Source organism: Rhamphochromis sp. 'chilingali' (genome assembly GCF_963969265.1).
Source record: "Rhamphochromis sp. 'chilingali' genome assembly, chromosome: 17".
In the NCBI taxonomy this organism is placed as follows: Eukaryota; Metazoa; Chordata; class Actinopteri; order Cichliformes; family Cichlidae; genus Rhamphochromis; species Rhamphochromis sp. 'chilingali'.
The window spans coordinates 24,470,375-24,490,282 of record NC_137944.1 but is presented as its reverse complement, the minus strand read 5'-3'; the positions used below and the strand labels follow the sequence as shown (position 1 = coordinate 24,490,282).

The window sequence follows — 19,908 nt, the reverse complement described above, 5'->3', positions numbered from 1 at the left end:
GCATGCGCCATTAGCGTGCTGCCTGCTGTAACCCCTAATTTCCCTCGGGATGAATAAAGTATTCTGATTCTGATTCTGATTAAGCTGGTAACTCCACCCATACAGCTGAGTATTTAATATGAAAACACAGTAAATTAACAAATGTAAAGGCACAGAAAAACAACAACAACAACAAGAGACTCTTAAGACTCTGTACATGGACACAGATGACATGGACACACATAAAAATGGAAGAGGATTAGCTCCTAGTTATTCCAAAGAGGGAGTATTTGTTTTGTAAGCCAGCAGTATGAAAATGTCTAGACAGATGTCATGAGTCTGTCTAGATGGAGGGAGAGAGCTCAAGACTGGAGAACGAGGACGGGAAGCGGCAAGGAGGAGCATCCTGTAAGGAGGAAGAGGTCCTCACGAGTTGAGACTTACTGACTGACTTTATATAAACATCAGGCATCTGATGTCAACAGCTTCATGTCTCCAGAAAATTAAGTGTCACACGTCTCCCTGCAGGTCTGAGCATTTCCATAAACACTCCGTCTTTTATCAGCGCCGTTCTAGACGACATAATTGTGGTCAGTGCCATTATCACCACAGCCGTCACGATCGAGAGCCTTGGTCTCAAGTGCGCGAGACCAAAATAAAAACAAACGCGAGCCGTAAGAAGGCAATGCTAAGGCCCATTGCACATGACTACACAATGAACACGTCAAGATTAAGCAGAAAATACCAGCCTTCTTTAGAAACCCTTCCACAAACCATCTTGGCTCATCAGTCTGTTATCTCGGCAATCCTTAATGAGCTCTTAATTTAACAGCATCTGCATCATAACATGGCCCGCTGTTTGATGTCACAGCTGTCAAATGAAACTTTCATCTTCGCATAATGACAGGCAAAAGCATATAGTATATGTTTGCACTTGTTTATATGCATATGAAGTTGGTTTTTTTTAATACTTCATTTGTGTCAAATAAAAGAAAATGCAAATCTGCAGTTTATTCCATGGTGTATGGCATTTAGGGCAATGGGTGGAGGGGATGGTATTTACAGAGGAGAGCAGAACAGAGGTATAGAGACACACAGAGGCGCAAAGGGAGTCAAAGTCCGAAAGAAATGTGTTTACCATTGCCAAACAGGTCTTTAAAAACAGGGCAGTCCGGTGCCCTGGCATCTCCTCCTGGGCACTTGGCTTTGAAAACCACATCGTGGCCCACTGCATTATGAGGAAAAGTAGTGCCTGAGAGGTGTCGTTCTGTGTAAGGTCATCACAGATTACTATGGGAGTTTCCAGGTGTCAAACATGCTTCGGAGACTGCGGACGGATTCGTTATATGACATACTCTCACAAGACAAACTGAGTGGACGAATGCCCATCGCGTCATAGAGTGATTAGCAGCACCCATGTCCTTCCATTAGCCTGACCTTGTTCAGAATGTGTGGTGCGATTACACAGTCAGTCACTATCATGTGTTTTCACTATTACCAGCTACAGTGAGTGTTTGTGACACCTTCGCAGCTGTTGCTGTGGTGCTGTAAGGACTCTTTGTTGTTAGTTACTGTTGTTGTTGTTGCCGTTCGAGTGACCTTAAGGCTGCCTGGCTCTCTGCTCTCTAAAGTGTGAAGGCTCGCCATGTTCTGCTTGCTTTCTTTGCTCCTCTGTCTCGCTTGCTGCCTCTCTCGCCCCTCTCACTCACAACCCTGGCTGCTATAATTAGAGTAATTGGAATCAGATGATGCTGGCTTAATTGGAAAGGAATGCAGACGGGGCTATGGGGCTTTTCCGCACGGGAAAATCAGCTGGAAGAGAGAACACGAGACGGTAAGGATGCATGGCGGAGGACGAGGTGTGCAGTCACGCATTCGGCTGCTCCGGCTTTAATAAAACTGCCGGTATTCTGCCGTAAACACGCAAACAAATTGAAATGCTCAATGCCGTTTGAATAGCGTTGCATGTTGGCAATACTGGAAGCGTGATGCGAAGTAAGGCAATACATGTGAAGTGAGTTTGGCAAAGCATGCAAATTAAAGGAGCATGATTTATACACAGTAATGAGTGAAAGCTGAAATTCAATCTCCTCATCTGAAAGCAGCTTGGGCTTTGGGCAGAGCAATGCACAAACATTTCATAGTGAAGGTTAGGGGGCCACAGGGCGATAACGATACATATTGCATGATGAAAGTTGGATATACACTTGCCAACAAAGGGCCAGAATATTAAAGGTTAGAATCTGTCGGTAAGAGGGCAAGTTTCATTTAAACTGCGCCAGAAGCAAATTCGTCTTCCAAGTTGAAAGAAACTGTTGGAGAGACAGTGAAAGAGAATGAGAGCAGGGGAGAGAGGCAGGAAAGGAGGCGAGGGTGGTTTCATTCTGTTGAAAGTCACAGTTGAAAGTCAGCCTGATTGTTTGCTGTTTGTGCGCTGTGGCCACTGATGCGTGGGAAGAGTGCTAGACTCCCTGCAGGCACTGGCAGCTTAATGAAGGAATGAGACACACTCCCACTTCAAGAGCTGGGACTTCCTCATTTACACCAAACCCTTGGGGATCAAATGCTGCAGTTGGCCTCCTTATCAAAAGGGGGCAGTGTGGTATATTATGTGCGTGTGTGTGTGTGTGTGTGTGTGTGTGTGTGTGTGTGTGTGTGTGTGTGTGTGTGTGTGTGTGTGTGTGTGGTGTTTGTTTATCTAGTTAAAGAGCTGCAATTGCAAGAAGTCAAGAGAGGTTGATTCAATTATCTTGACAATCCCACTGTCTCTGCACAAATCATTTTCTACCACTGAAGTTTGCACCCCTTGTCTAGCGAGCCTAATAGAGAGGCTTGTTTGTCAGGTTCAAGCTCTCTACACTGGCTACATCTCATTACCCTTAACATGGGGGTGGCAACCAGGGAAAGCTTGTAGAATACTATAAGCATGCCTCCGTCTCTCTGTGTCTCACACTCGTTCTAGCCGTCCACGTGGGATTTAAATGTGTGTATGCAGCTCTTTTGTTTTGCCTGCCACTTGCTGCCGGACTGCTCTGAGCCTTTGTCTTCCTTCGATGCTCCCCAGATCTCAGTTCGTTACAGAGCGTAATTAGCGTGGCGCGAGCAGGCTCCCCAGTCGACACACAAAACTCATTAAATTCCACTAGCCTGCTTTTCGCTGGCACACTCTCCTCGCCCCATATTAATCTTCCTTCCAACCCAAACTTTAATTCTCTGAGAAAATGTTTATGGGAGGAATAACTGCTTCCGCCCTCACACGCAATAACACTGTGCCTGTTTATTGTGTTGGGGGTTTTTTCCCCCCACTTTAAGTCAGCACTGTTTTGTAATGCTGGGATCCAAGGTCAGGTCTAATGAGTGTCTGGCTAATCAGATGCAAGGTGCCACAGTGCCTCCCTGATGCGTACAGCAGGTCAGATATGAGACCAGTGCACTCTCCCTGCCTTTGTCTCTGTCTCTCCGTGTGTGCCTGCCCGCATCTCCAGACAATGACCAGACTCATTTCCAGACTCCCTCCCATAGTCTCCCTCACTACTAACAGGGCCACACAAACAAGGTCATTGGGACGGCTGTAAGAGAAAGATGTATCATTTACTGGGAGATAGATGACATGATGTCTTTGCAAAAAGCCTTTATTTTGACCAGACGTATTACTGCAGCCCTCCAGTTCTCTTACCCCCTCCCCTCTAATTGAACAAAGAGGCAAAAGACAACTGCCACTTGAGCTGCAAAGGAAATTGCCTCTTCAGTATGGTAAAATAAATAAATAAATAAAATAAAAAGCTTATACAGAGCACCATCATCGACCGACAACCCGACCTAAGAGGGCTGTAGACAGATTGGACAAATTGGAGATAGACATCCTTGATGACCTATCTGGCTAGTAGTGCAAAGGGCAGTAAAGGCCCTCACACCGGTTCCAATAAAGCTGTCATTTAATACAAAATTCCCTTGAATGGCTATAAAAATAAAACTCAGTTTCTCTTTCAACAGCAGCAATTTTCCTTTTGCATCAAATAGCTTGCTGTTGATCCCTATTGAGCCTTCTATCAGCACTATGAGTAAAAACAGTAAGAACTTACTGTCCTGAAATAAAAGCCCAGGGACTGAAATATAAATAGGACTGAAGAAATGTCCAGTATGTGACTTGCCTTGTTTGATTAATAATTTCACATTGAAATAGGATTAGAGACTGCAGCTAAAATCATCACAATTCTTGAAAAGAATCCACATGAATGTATTTGCTCAACAAAAGCAGAGCAATCCCCAAAAACAAAGGGCAGAACTAAACCTGCTCTTGAGTGAATTTGGGCTTTTAGGCAGAAGTATATCTGAAAGGGTTATTGCAAAACTGAAATAAAGACAAAATTATTATTGTGCTGTATCTCAATAATCTTGTTTTCATAATACATATGCATAATCATAATCATGCAGTATAATTACAAGTATAACAGTATAATTGTACCATGCTTAATTGCTTCTTGATCCACACGTTACACATACAGATGTGCAAAGATATTTTTGTCAGCAATCATTTAGTAAAAACAAAAAGTGCCTCCAGAATGATTTAAAAAAACAAAACAAACAAAAAAAAAAAACTCCATTGGGGGTTGAAATGTATCCCCAGAGCCAGCGTAGTGAAACACGATCCAGAATAGCACAGCATTGTGTGTGGCATGACTTTTTTGGTCTATGTTGGCGCTTTTGAAGTAGAAAGAGTAGTGATAGAGCTCCTCAGACTGACAGCTCCTGCAGGGCTCTGGTGCCGGATGAGCGCAGGCAAATCTCCCGTGGGCCCAGCACCTGCCAGCTGCAGCGGGACACGAGCGGGTGACGGTGGGGTATCAGAACCCTTGCACCCTCTCTCAGCCATCCCAGAAAGGGAAACCTCACCAGGGCTGATGGTGAGACAGCTACCACTGGGACTTCCACGCGGCTGCCTAGCATTTAATTTAACCTACTTGATGGGTGACTGGCTGCATTAACTTGACATTTGCTTCTGCACATCATGCCGGTTGGCAGAGGATACCAGCAAATTAGTAGTGTCACAGAGTTTTGCTATGAGTTTAAATAGTGTATATATTAATTTTTTTTTTAATCACATTATCTTTTCATCACCGGGATGATGAGATTTTAATTAGCCATAGATCTATCTGCATTAGGGTGCAGTGACCTTGAAAGGGCAGAGGCTGGCGATAAAAAATGGAGTTGAATTAAATAGAACAGAGTGGAGAAGCAAAGAGTAAACACTGCTTAACAACGTGCTCGAAGTACAGCCTATTATTATCTAAGTCTACATCAACTAAGACATCAAAGCAAATATTTGGGGGAAAAAACACAAAGAGAGAGAGAGAAGACCAGACTCGAGGATATGAACTTCCACTGCTTCCATGGGTGCTGTTCCCAAGTCAAGCAAATTGAAGGTTTTGCTAATGTTTAAAGCAATCCAGGCAGGTAGAAGTCCCCAGTTATGGTAATGGTTTCACCCATCTCATTGAAGGCACACTGGCTGTAATGGCGTCTGAAGAGAACGATTGCAGGGTACAACCCTCCAGGGACTCATTAGCGAAGAGCGGAGCTATTTGAAGAAGGCCGTGTATGGGAGAGTGTAGTGAAAAACAGTTTGTGAGTGTGTGTGTGTGCGCGTGTGTGTTTATTTTTCCTGGACATGTTTTTTTTCACGCTACAGTTTCCAGTCCAAAAAAACAAGTTCCGAACTGCACAAGGGTAGACTGGGACAAACTGGCTGACTGTCCTTGTTCTGGGCAGCAGCGGTTGGCAGAGATGCTAGAAAGCTTAAGTGGCACCACAGGCTGCAGGAGGAACAGAAAGAATGCGATGTGCTGGCAGGGTGCAAAGGAGCCACAGTGTGTGGGAGTGGGAGTGGGAGATAGCCATAGGATGCTGTCTTTTAACTCAAACAGAAGCTCACAGCAGGATACTGAGCAGGGCACCATCACAGATGTGCTGGGACTCCATATGCTCACAAGTACATTAGACTGTTTTTTTGTAAAATCACTCGGATCCATGGTGAAACGGTGACCATGTCAGGGAGGCAGCTGTCTGCTTTGACAGGAAGAGAAAATTGCAGAACACCTCAGTTACCATCACAATTTGCTCAAAAAAATTGGTCAGGTGTTACTGTTATCAGTAGAGTTATCTGCACTGTTACAGATAATGTATAGCTCTGTCACGGTGAAGAAAGAAGTGTTAAGGCAAATGTGTCAATTTTCTGGATGCTTCTACGCTTAAATATGCACAAATAGTAGTTAGTGTCCAGAACATCATGCCTAGAAATGGAAGAATGAGACTCTCCAGATGGACGACTGGGGTCACCCTTAGATGTATCATGAGGACCACATTCCTTTGGTAGGGGCTCAGACTCGACCCACTACTCTTCCATATCAAATGGAAGTAGTGGGAGTTTTTTTGGCTTATGACTAAGACGCCTCTTTGATTCCTCCAATCAAGAAGAGAAGTATAGTCAAGCTAAAGAGATTATGTCTCTTATAATGGCTGGCTTGAGAACTACTCAGTATCCCAATGAAAGAACTGGTGGAAGTCCCATGAGAGAGGGAGGTCTCATCTGCTTTGGTTAGAGTCCTAGCTGGGCAAGAGATGGAAAATGGATTGATTCTTGCCTGGAAAGAATGAGAGACACTCCCTTTTCCCCTCCTCGACATGTAACTCCTAAAGATTGTCCACTTGCCTTCATGCATACTAGTTTTTTTTAAAAAAATGCTGCACATTTATAATATATATATGAGTTAACAGCTCCAGTGACTTTTAAAACTACTTTAGTTTGAATAGTTCAGCATGCATTAAATTTCTGCCAATAAAATTTTCATATTGTTTTTGCTTTAGCCTGCGTGACAGCATTTCATCAACTGAACTGAACAAAATATAGACAAAAAATTAAAACGGCATGCACGAATCCATTTTCATCCCTGCTGCCACATGCAATGAAAGAGAAAAAAGTGCCATAGCGTTAGGTGTTCGTTAACTGGAAGATCTCTTCCTTAAAAAAAGAAAAGAAAAGAAAAAGACCCCCAGCATTTACATTCCCCCTAAACCCTTGCCTTTCATGCCAAGCCTGCTTTCAATATCAAAGCTGCTTTTGAGAGCCTCTGGTGGAATGATAACAGAGAGAAGGGGACTTAAGTGAAAATGTAAGATCTTGAAAAGAGGGAGAGATGAGGAGAAGAGAAGAAGAGAGACTGAGGGGGAGGGTGGGAGCCGGGAAGACAGCATATCAATCGCCCCTTTAACTGACATGAGCATTCTGGAGTGAGGTTTTTTTTTTAAACATGCAGGGAAATGTGAACACAATGCCGAGAGTGTGATAAAACATCATTAAGCATCCATGAAAGAGGCTCAGAATTTTTGGTGACAATAGGATCGTTCTGTCAGATATGGTGAGGATTACACAGCGGCAGGGTGAGATGACTCGTTAAGAAGAAGAAGAAAGCGTCTGGTTTTGGGGTTTTTTGTCTTTTGAGTGACATGCGCGCTCTTTTACATGGACATATGTTTGGCTATGTATACATGTGTGGGTCTGAACATAAAGTGTGTGTGGTTATATGTTGGAATGTGTGCTAGATGACTGCACCTGGAAACTGTTTGAGATAAACTCAGGCTGTTAGGGATTACTTGTGCAACGTGCATGCCGATCTGTCTACACGTGTACGCATTTGTTTTATGATTGTGTGTGGTCTGCACAACTTCATTTATGCAGGCATATGTTCAGGTATTAAAGAAGACGCACAAATACTATAAAACGGGGACCATAACCTTCACAAAAAGTAATTTCAGACTGTAAATAAGCCGAAACAATGCCAATATTCCACTGAAGGCCTATTATTTTACATGGGGCCAAACAATAACTGAATGTAAAACTAAAACAAAATTGTCTTTCATCAACGCAGCCAATAAACATGCATTCTTCTTTCAAAATATAGAGAGAATGCATGTTTATTGCCTAAGTTGATGAAAGACAATTTTGTTTTATTTTCTATTAAAAATGTGACTTTGTTGGTAACTGCTGCACTGTTTGTACCAGCAAATGCAGTCAAAATGCAGAACAGACAACCTCCGTTCGATAAAAGCAACTATGCAGCCACGTGGCCGGGTTTTGTTTTTTTCATGCCGTTTTGTTCCAACTTTGTTCTGCATGTTCCTGTCCACTCAGACCTTGTTTGTTTTGTTCAAGACTGCATCTGCGCCAGCATTCTTGCTTTCTAATTAACCAGGTTCAAATCTCCGTCATGTTTACAATCTGCACAATACATGACATTCTCTATTCTTAGACTTTTGTGCTGGACAAACAAGAAAAAGTGGAATAAGAGAAAGAAAAGTTGATTATGATTAAGGGAGGAAACACAGCTATCCGTGCACACTTGCATTCAATATTAAAGATCTAGCATGAGTAGAATTACATGGAAAAACTAATTTGCATACTGTCGTCTAAGGTTGTTATAATATTTGTTTGGTCCCCTTGCAGGAGGTACAATAAGACAATGTTAATGTACAGTACTGTGCAAAAGTCTCGAGCCACCCCTCATAAACAGTTACAGAGATTTATTAAAACACACAATCATACATGGAAATACAGTATACAAGGCAAAAACAGATTCTTCTAATAAGAGTTAAAGTCAGGATTTGGTATGACCACCTTTATTACTCAACACAGCTGGCACTCACTCAGACAAGCTTTCTTGTAACTTCCTTAAATAGTCTTCAGCAATACTTCTCCGTTTCTTGAAGGACATTCAAAGCTCTTTATTGGATGTTGGCTGCCTTTTGTTCTGTTCTTTAGCATTTTTTACAGATACAACTAAAGAAATGGTTTCAAGCTCTTGTTGTCTTATTATTGTACACAACACTGGTTCATTAAAAAAAATAAAATCTATTAAATAAAGTAGTGACTTGTTTAAACTGCATGAAATTTTGCATGCGTAGTATTTTACCTTTATTTAAGCATAACACTCTGAAGAGGGTTAGTTCCCTTACTAACATGTTACTTTTGCATATTTGTTACTATGCGACCTCTGTGGCATTTTAGGCATCGGGGTACCCTGGCTCCCTTCTCATCATCACTCACTCCCACGCTGTAAACATGACCTTCCAGGCTGTGACACTGATGAGGTTAGCTCCCTAACAAACCTGAGAAAGCATGTCACAACAGGAGTCTGTCTGTATGCGTGTTTGAACGGGAGAGAGAAAAGCATATATGAATATAATATTTTGAATATAAGCTTTGCACACACGGGGAAAAAATAAGCCTCTCAATACAATAGTTCATTTAAAAAAAACAAACCCAGAAAATAACAATTCTGTGTCAGCACTTAGCGCTTAGATTCCAAAACCCGAAATTTAAAACCAGCAATATGCAGCTCTTTTCCAAACATCAAGCCCCCCCCTCCTGAGAGTTCTACATAGGACCTCCACACAGATAATGACTTCTCCTGCCTGTTATTTTCTTTTGCCTCTCTGTTCTAACAGTTACTGTGCCAGCAGAGGTAGTTTGACCCTAGCACGGTCCCTGGCTTCCCTGGCTATTTCCTGGAAGGCCCTGGATAACCAGGCAGGTCTGGAGGGCTCCGATGTCAGCGGGCACATAGCCCCACAGGCTTGTGAGATGCTATCTGCAGTTATTTGGAGGCCAATCCGTGAAACCTACCCAGCAGTTCAAAGGGATTTATCTCCTCTTCTTACTCAACTCTCTTCTTGTAATTTTCATTTCTTTCTTTCATACTGTTTGCCGTTCTCGCGCTCACCTTTCTCCTTTATCTGAACCATGCGGATGCTTACTCTAATGCTTGGGGACTTAGGATGTGATTTTAGGCTCAGACTCTTTTCCTCTGCACTACCATGTACTGCTCTCTGAACACACGAGGCAAGAAATGATAACTACTAGAAGCCTGTCAATTGAATTGCGCAAATAACACAAAGTATCAGACACAGTACCTCCTGCAGCAATGCAATGGCAATTTTCTTCTTTGTATTTCTGACAGGCTGTACCCTGAGGAGGGGAGGAAAAAAAATGGAGGTTTCCTTTTGGGAGGGAGTTAACGACATGCTGAAGGCTTTTCAGATGGAGGGGAGGCTTGGCATGTGCCACTGTAAACAAGCTGAAGTGCTGGGAAGTTCAGTGAGTGAGCGGTGCTCCGAGTAAAGCTGTTCCAAAATGACACACTGCTTTTGATGTGTTGGCCAAGTTTGTATTCTCAACCGCTATGACACATACTAAGTCAGCTGTGCACGAACTAGTCACTCACACAAGAAAACACACGTACGCAAACACACACTGTATGTAATATGAACCTGCAGTGCAGGCACAATAGTGCAGCGCCTCGGTTTTTGTTCACGTAATCCGAAGAACGGACAAAAATGCACACGCCGCTCCGTCAACACTGCGTGCACCTTCAAACTCATCAATCAACACTATTTTCAGCCTCAACTGTTTCAGCACCCCTGGCCTGGCAGACAACGCCACTGACATCTTTAATGAGTGCTTTTTCCATGGTGCCACCGGTTCACGCTGAGCTTTTTTCCTTTTAAGAATGGATGGTGGAGCGTTATAGCAGTAACACATTTTAAATTACTGTGCTCGGTGGTTAATACGAAAAGGTTGTGTAGTTAAAAAGCTTGACTACAGCAAATAGAAGCAAGAAGAAAAGTACTGGAAGATTCTCCTGTAGAAGGAAGTAAGCAAATATATCACTGTGGCAGGTATCAACCACTTGGGGATTCATGCAAACTAAAAAAGAAAGTGAGGTAGGAAAACTACTACGCGTTGCATTTAATGTGTTTTTGCCACCATCTACACCATCTCGTTCTATCCGCATCCTATTCGCTTCGACTCTGGTGGCGGATATACAGAAAACTTGCCTGGACCAAAACATGATGAGCCTACAAATCTCCTGCGGCTGACAGAGGGAGATGTCTAGCGTCCCGTGTAGGAGGAGACCAAGATTTGATTACACTCTGTCACAGAGCACTTGGATGAAAAACACGGACCTCTGCCAGAGCCAAAATGGCGTCTGGGCTGAGAGAACAGGCTTTGCACTGATTTCGAGTGCAGTCCATGGCATAGCAATGGTGAAACCAAGAAGTACGAGACTATCAAAGATGCTGCAAAGTACTGCTTTTTCACAGGGCCCATGGCAGTATTTACACTTGTATTTTTATTTATGGAAATAAGCTTATATTGAGCGCATTATAGTTTCAGCTTTGTTTCCTATAAACAAATTTAAAAATGAAACTCCAGCAAAACAAGATAAGAGATCAGATTTGAGAAAGGGTACTGAGAAATTGACATGCCCTTCAGTAAAATATGCTTTACCATGCTAAACTATAATATTATGGTCTAGCTTATAAGAACAAATACATTAACTGAGTTATACTTAAGTACAGCCTGTTTATTTTACAGGCTCTGGTGAGAGTAATTCATGGTATGGCAGGATGGACCTAATGCAGAGAAAAGTGCTGATAACCAACAGCTCTGACTGCTTTTTTTTTTTTGCATTAGAGAGAATTATGAAAATTTTCACTCAAGAATAGCTTCATAAAACAAAATCAAGGCCTCTTCGTGATTAGGATGTTAAACAGCAAAAATAAACAGATGTATTTTGATTGACTGAACTTTTGAACTGAACTGATCATCTATATAACTTCAGGCAAGGATAACGTTTGAGCATTCCCATCGCCTGACACATGCATGTAGTAATACAATTTCAAACAGGCACACAGACAGATACAGTATGTAAATCATCTTTTGCCTGCCTCTGGCAGAGGTGAGAGCAGTGACCATCTGGGTTCCCTGTGTTTACTTCACTGTGGGTTCAGCTTAAGTGGTACAGCCAGATTTCACAGGGAGACACCATTGAGACCAGCTTGCAATCTCTGCATCCAAGTCCTTCATGAACACATGTGTGCATGTGTTTGGTTGTATGTTTGTGACCATTTCAGCGTCCATCTGTATATATTTAAATCACAGGATCCATTCAACAAATGTAGATTGAAGAACATTGTCTTTTGTGGTTCTGAATGGCTCAGTCTACCATATTTCACGGGAGGGCGTGCATGTATTTCTGCTATATAAGACCCTGCAGAGATAATGCGCATATTTGTGAACCTGCTCAGACAGACTCCAGTGCACAAACACACACCAATAATTCATCACTGCTTTCTGCGGTTTGATTGGTTAGTGGGATTAAAATACATCATTTGGTAATTAAAATAGCTGATGTTTCCGTAGCCAGCCACGCTAGCTGGATTAACCAGGCTGCAGCGAGGATCCCAGGAAGTGCAGGACAAGGTCAGCCTGCCAAACTGCAATGTGATGGGGATGCCTTTGCCTGACATTGCACGATACACACACCGAGTTGTTAGGATTGTTAGGGTGCGGCAAGCAGTAGGGAGGTTGAGGGGGATGAAGGGTAGCATGAAATGAGGGGAAATAATAAAAGTGTAAGCATGTAAGGGAGATGATCAAGTGAAAAATGGCATTAATGAAGAATATAGGTGGAGAAACACAGCCTCACAGTGACAAGGCCACAGAGTAAGAACCACGTATCTACTCAATGGTGTCAATATCTCGGACATATTTCAGACTAACCCTAATGAAAGAACTTTAAATATTTATTCACATTTTATATGAGACATAACTGTCAATGTGATTCCTCATTATACAGCACTGTGGCAAAGTCTTGAGCTGCCCCCCTTTTTTAAGTTTGCCAAGAAAATAGGAAACAGACACAGTGCAAACATACATGGAAATAAGTAAGTACATAAGGCAAAAACACAGTTTTTACAATTCTAATCAGCTTGAGAGTTGATGTTTGGTACGACCGCCTTCATTCTTTAACACAGTCTGAACTCTCTTAGGCAGGCTTTCTTGTAATTTCTTAAAGTAGTCCTCCAGAATAGTTCTGTGCTCTCTGTCAACATGATCCCATCACTATCATGCTGAAAATTCATGCCATTCTTCAGTGAACAGTAGACGGATCGGCTGAAGGAGCAGATGCATCTTGAGTCAAGTCTTTGCTGGATTATCTTCTATTTTTTAAGAACATGACTTGTTTCTATTAAAGCCTGCCACTTTTTCGTTTGTCTTCCACTTGTCCAATTTCCAGATACACCAAGTTTTCAGCCAATAGCGCTTTGGGAATCGTGTTATAGGTGCATAAATGCGACTGTGGAGCTGGGGGTTGGGAAGCGTATCCGTAACCGGAAGGTCGCCGGTTCGATCCCCGGGCTCTCTGTCCCGGTCGTTGTGTCCATGGGCAAGACACTTTACCCACCCTATACTGGTGTTGGCCAGAGCGGCCGATGGCGCGATATGGCAGCCTCGCTTCAGTTAGTCTGCCCCAGGGCAGCTGTGGCTACAACCGTAGCTTGCCTCTACCAGTGTGTGAATGTGAGAGTGAATGAATAGTGGAAGCGATATGGATGCCTTGAAAAGCGCTATATAAATCCAATCCATTATTATTATTATTTAGTGTCTGTCAAACTGTGTTATCTTATCATCTACAGAGATGTGAATAAATTATATGTTGGTGTGACAGACTGCGAGTCACAAAAAGCCTATAGAATTTAAAATTGGTTCTTGCTAAGCTGTCTGTCATGTGTAGGCACAACATTGGTTCATATCTTGAGTGAGGTGCTTTTTCTAAGCTGGAATGATTCATAGGTCAGTGTTAAGTGGCTTAACAAACAACAATAGAAACAACAAAGAAAGCCAGCCTTTCTTCAGAAAGCCTGGAGGACTACTGCTTGTGTCCACTTTCAAAAATTACAAGAGAAGTGAGGGTTGGTTCAGGACTTTTGCACAGCACTGCAGCTGTAGTGACAGCTGTGAAATGTCTTGAAGTGCATTCACATTGTATTGTTACAGGACGTCTGCTCCCTGCAGTCTTACTCTTTCTTCAAGTGTATTTCACAGCAGTAACTGAAATGACCCGCATGGCTCACATGTTGTCTGTAGTCATTAATCCAGACTGGTTGGCAGAGACAAACGTGTAGCTCATTTGGACCACTCATGGGAAGTTAAAACCTTTAACTGCTGTTGGAGTTTGTGACAACAGCAGCAAACCAACAGTGACACTTTTGTGTCTCTGTAGTCAGGCCCAACAGTAAGGCTCAGGGTTTTACCTCAGAATATCAAGTGTCTCAAGATGACTGCTGCCATGGTTAACAGAAAGAGAATAACACAAAAAGTGGACATATAGAAAGAAAGGCAACAGAAAGCCACTTTAAGCCACCAGTGCAGTACCAGAGGGTCTGGTAAGATGGCACCGGTCACAGCGGCCTAATAAATGGTTGGGCATGACGAAAGTCAAGACCCTGCCAGCCGGCCAGTGATGAGGTCATGGGATTGGGGAGTGAGTGGGCAGCCAGTTAGTCATGATCTTGGCCCATCTATCAAAGTTGTTAGGCTAATAAATCTAAACTGACAGCCGTCGCAGTTAGCTCGAGTGTAATAGGACTGGCCAGAACTGTTCGGACAACAGCCTGTGCAAGGTTTAGTGAGAGATGGATAAGTATGTGTGTGTGTAGCGTGGGGATGGGGGTGCAGTCTGTGCAGGTATTACAGTACTGTTACACAGAGGAGTAATTACAGCTGAAGCCAACCAATGAAAATCTGTTTATTTACTGAGAAATATTAAGATAAGATTAAGAGGCTGCAGCATCAAACTGTTAATAGGTCTTTACCGTTTCTCTCCTTCCATCTCAGATTCAGTGTGAATGTTATTTTTCTTTTCACCTCTCTTCTCTAGTGGCTTTTTTTTGTTCTACAGAGGAGTCTAAAGGCTGCTAATCTCTCATCAACAAACAAATATGGCTGCCCAGTTTTCAAAACGCAGACAGCAACACGGAGACATAATCGCTATAAAACTCCACTGTCTAAGGTCCCTTGTGAGAGTACATCCGCTTCTGAGCATTCGAGTGGAGAATGTATCACTTATAGATGGTGCTTAGAAGGCGTTTGGCTCTCTCAGGGCTGTTAATGTCTAAACAAAGAAGATGAGGGGCCAGCGTCCCAAAGGACATACTGCACTGGGTCCTTTTAAACCAGCATGTCATCTGTGTGCAAAGTATTGTCTATAAAGGTTGAAGGCTCTATCAGACACACAGACTCGGAGAACGAGCTCAGGGAATTAAACTCTCAACCCCTCTGGTAATTTTGTGAAGTATGCAGCACAGTGAGTGTAGTGTGCTGACCAAAAATGTCACCCTGCCCTTTCCTCTTGTCAAAAAGAGCCTGTCACAGTCCTGGGGGCACTAACTAATTACTGTTCCCCGTGCTGGTTATATGGACGGGGTGTTTCGGCTCCATTGTGTGTGAGATGTCTCCTCTTTTTTTAACTGTCTCAGTGTGTACATCTAAATGACAAAGCAGAGTTTCTCTAAGGTCAACTTGTGCATCAGCTGCTAAGCAGATGTGCAACAAACAAGCCAAGCAGGCAGCTCTCGCTGGCTGTGACTGGCAGAGACAGTGCAGGTATGTGGAAGTACCTTCAAAAAGTTTAAGTTTAATACATGTGTGATGTTTCTTATTATAATACTTACAATCACGACCTTGGCGTTAAAGCAGCAGTCCTATTGTCTGTTTTTTATTTGCAGGACACGATGCTGAAATACAAACCTGCTACATAAAAAAAATGTATAATAAATTGTCACCTTGGGACCTGATGAACATGAACTTCACCGAGGTAAATCCATTCTCCTCATTCTACCCATTCACGAATTGATCGGGTTTGACTGGATTTCCATTATCTCAGAGGTGGCTGAAGGTCAAGTTTTAAAGCGATTGAGTCATTAACAATAGGGGGTGGTGGTTCAGCTGTCAAGAAGCATCCTTGAGGAAATCAGTAAACCTTAAAGTGTTCATTTCGTAGTTAATGCAAGGGATAAATTATTTAATTTGTTTCAGAGAAACACATTTGCCAAATAACTGTAATACAGGCTTGAGTCCTGCTTTTTCCCCTCATTTTGTTGCTTACAACTGCTGGTAAACACATTCTACTTCAAATTCACAAGGAAGAAGATTTTACACTTGAGTCAATCGCAATACAAAAGTAGAGTTAAAAAAAAATTATATCAATGGCAGTGAATAGGCAATTGTTCCAATGTTTCCAGAAACCGGAGAAATATTTTGTATAGCTTAAAGTAGAACATTTGCTGGAGGAGAACAAAAGGTAAGAATATTACTAGTTACAAACTGAATGCAGCATTATGTGCAACGGAATATCTCTCATTTTACTCCACTATAACTGCACTACAAATGTGCTGCATAAAGTACAATAGGCTCTTAAAAATGGTATTTTCAAATAATTTGCACATACTTTGGGTTCCCGTGTGTAATTTCTTTAAAACAGGTGCTGCATCACATAAACATCATCATCACAAAGATCATTCGTGATGCTATCAGATCTTTATTTCTTAATCTTATGAAACAGAATGAAGGAAAGTTTTTGCTTCTGGTCCTTCTTGGTCATTATTATACTATGCCACCATACTTCAGCAGGCAAACCTTACAATGAGAACAGCTAAAAGGTCAGATAATTTTCCATCTCGCATCAGACATCTACTAAAATGCTTGTTTTATGTATTAGAAAGATCATTCCCATACAAATTGATCCCATACGCTGCTGGATGTCAGAGGTTCTTGCCTCATTCGGGTTGCAAAGCTTAATGCAATATCGTGATCAGATATGAAGTGATCTTAAATTGGTTGTAGCTTAATGAATGATTGACCATGATCAGTACAGTATGTTTTATGTGGGATAACTTCCATCAATGCACAGATCTGTGCTGTGTTTATGGCAGACTGTTCAAAAAATTTATTCAATTACCTTTGACGGTGAGCTCGTCAGGGTAACAGGTAGTTCTGTGTTTGACTAGAGCAAAGGAACAGTTAACATGGGGTCAGATAGGATGCTGTGCATTAACAAAAGAGTACTATGGAAGCATTATTGATATTATTGTTATAGTATTATTCTGCAATAATTCTATCAAGGCCAATTTATCAATGGCACAGCACACTTCATCTGGCCTAATAGTGTTACAGTCATTCTCGGATACATTATCAGCATTAAATGTTTAACTTTTAACACAAACACTAATATTGTTACTGCTTTGTCGTCTGTTTGACGATATTTTCAAAGCAAGTAGCAACAACAATACAGGAAGGGAGAGGTATCTTCCTTTTGTTGACATCCTTAAATTCTTTCAGCTGCAAAATTTCCTCATGAAAAGGGACGCGTATCAGAAAGGGCACTGAATGGAGTGGAGATTCAGTTCTTTCACTTCCTGGGCCCTGTTTCAGGAAGCCGGTTTAGTGGAAAAACTGAGTAAGTATACCCTGAGTTAACGAAAACTCTGGGTTTTCGGTTTCACAAAGCGAGTTCAGCTGAAGCCTGAGTGAGTCACTATGACGACACACGCCGTGAAGCTAACCTGCCCCCTAGCAGGTTTACTACAACTAACCCTGACTGTCTCCGCCCCTTTGTCGGAAACCTGACAGTAGGAAGTGTCAGACATGGCGTGTCCCTTCCTTGAAGAGCCAGTAGATCGTGAAGCCCAAATTCTCCGCAGAGCTCTCCGCCGGGAGAGAGTGATCAGAGCGCGTTTGGACATTTTATCATTTCCTGATGATTGTCTGTGCGAACGTTACCGTTTCTCAGCACAATCTATAATTTATTTGGATAACATCCTCAGGCCATATATTACGCATGTGACACATCGCGGACATGCTCTCAGTTCTGTACATATTATTTGTATTGCACTTCGGTTTTTTGCAAACGGGAGCTTTCTGTATAATATTGGTGACGCTGAGCACGTTTCCAAGGCTACCGTCTGTCGGGCAGTCAGGAATGTTACAGTTGCACTGAAACGTCTCCTGTACACGTTTGTGGTGTTCCCCGGTCACAGACCCACAAGATTTATCAAAGAGGGATGCCACAAAATTGCAGGTATCAGGATGACCAAAACTTAATTCATGATGTGGTGATACTTGAACTACTACTTAAATTTTACATTTATTTTCAGGGTTCCCAGGCGTGATTGGCTGTATAGATGGTACTCACATTCCAATCATTGCTCCTTCAGTAAATGAAGGAGACTATGTGAACAGGAAGTCTTTCCACAGCATTAATGTACAGGTACATAGTTCCCTGTAGCATTTCAAACTAACAAATTATTTCATCATAGTAATGGATGCTAATTTGTGTTCTCTGCACTGTGAAGATCATATGTGATGCTGCCAACATTATCACAAATGTGGAAGCCAAGTGGCCAGGCTCTGTCCATGACTCACAAATATTCCGTGAATGTACACTGAGCACAAAATTTGGACATGGTGAGTTGAAAATACTTTAAAATATATAAAGACCAATTGCTTCAGGGACATTTGAACTGAAGTGTATCCTTCTGTCTTAGGAGAGTTCACTGGCTACTTGCTTGGTGATAGGGGGTATCCATGTTTACCCTATTTGCTTACCCCTTACTCTGACCCTGAACCGGGCCCACAGCAGCGATATAATCTGGCTAATTGCAGGACAAGAGCCAGAGTTGAAATGACTATCGGAATGCTTAAGGCCCGGTTCCAGTGCCTGCAAAGACTCAGGGTCACCCCAGAAAGGGCATGTGACATTATTGTGGCATGTGTGATTCTTCACAACATTGCCACAATTAGAGGAGAACACTGTCCTTCTGAACCAAACAGCAGTGATCCAAACCATGAACATCCTGACCCTCGCACGGACATACAAGATGGAAGAGCAGTCAGAGACACCATATGTCACAATCATTTCTTTTGACCCATCACCTCAACATGTTGAAAGAAGAATAAACAGATTTTTTGTTCAACTGGCTTTATTGGTCGCCTGTGTTTCCTGTACACAAAGTATTAAAAGATGTAAACCTCATAAAGTGTCTCTGTTGCTTCCTCCTCTGTAACAGCTGTCAATGTTTCTTCATTATTTTCCTGTAGTAAAGAAATAAACAACATTGCTGTTCTACTGTAAACTCATATAATCTGTGGAGTATTACTCACAACTGCATGTTGGTCTGGCTCAACAGGAGGCTGCACCAGATGCAGTACACCACCACCATCAACTGATAGAATATGAGGTTTATACAGGTCACTTATAACTTACAAGGGACCAAATGGCAATTAACAAACATACCAATCACCTTACACTTCATTGTCATTATGCTCTCAAAGACAACCAAGACTGAGGGAAGGCAAAATCAGTAGGAAAATAACTTCACTACAAAATAATCCATTATGGTAAAGAGTTTATCAAATGAATGAGTAGCACTGCAAAGGTGACTGTGAAGAAAGGATGTATGCACATCATGTATTATTTTGAATTTACCCCCTATGTAGGCACTTGTGTCTTGCGGGGTTATTGACTCAGAGGATGTCCCCGCAGAGATGCCTTCGGCCACAGGGTGCCCACTGTTTTGGCTGAGGGCCAACTGCTCAGCCTCTGTGAGTGGTGGTGGTGGTGGAGGACCCCCACCTGTTTTTCGGGCCTCCGCTTTTTTTCTGTTGGCTATAACGGGCCACATTTGAGCATACAGAGTAAGCAAATATGTACTTGTAATGTGCTCAGATAATTTCAATAAGTGCTTACAGACAGAAAATTAATGTAGCCTCTAACTGCAATTGATTTACATCGGACAAACAGACCAAGCACTATGGCTCATAATACAATTACACCTTACCTGTTTGGACTATATTTTTATATTTCATTTTTACTTGCTGCCAGGAACGTTTGGGGCCTGTTGGGTTGCACCTGCGCTCACATCACATCACAACATAAAATGTATAAAATAACAAATAAAATAACATATGATAAAATAACGTGTTAAATGGGTGGAAATCCCTAGATCAATGTTTAAATTAACACTCACGCA

General features: G+C 42.2%; 2 protein-coding genes across 5 annotated transcripts in view; one reads left to right on the top strand and one right to left on the bottom strand.

Annotated features, from left to right (window-relative positions):
* LOC308384681 (RNA-binding motif, single-stranded-interacting protein 3) overlaps nt 1-19,908 on the bottom strand; it is a 312,357-nt gene that overhangs the window by 89,808 nt on the left and 202,641 nt on the right. The window lies entirely within an intron of this gene.
* LOC308384682 (putative nuclease HARBI1) lies at nt 17,302-19,893 on the top strand. Its single transcript, XM_080863251.1, has 4 exons — nt 17,302-17,957; nt 18,034-18,146; nt 18,232-18,343; nt 18,424-19,893. Exons 1-4 carry the CDS (start codon nt 17,525-17,527, stop codon nt 18,801-18,803), a joined length of 1,038 nt encoding a protein of 345 aa, XP_080719377.1. The 5' UTR covers nt 17,302-17,524; the 3' UTR covers nt 18,804-19,893.

Bases quoted from the DNA above. Each gene is read 5' to 3' on its own strand.
- LOC308384682 (XM_080863251.1), top strand. From the start codon at position 17,525: ATGGCGTGTCCCTTCCTTGAAGAGCCAGTAGATCGTGAAGCCCAAATT. The intron at 18,147-18,231 runs GTACATAGTTCC...TGCACTGTGAAG, and splicing joins TCCACAGCATTAATGTACAG to ATCATATGTGATGCTGCCAA. The intron at 18,344-18,423 runs GTGAGTTGAAAA...CTTCTGTCTTAG, and splicing joins GAGCACAAAATTTGGACATG to GAGAGTTCACTGGCTACTTG.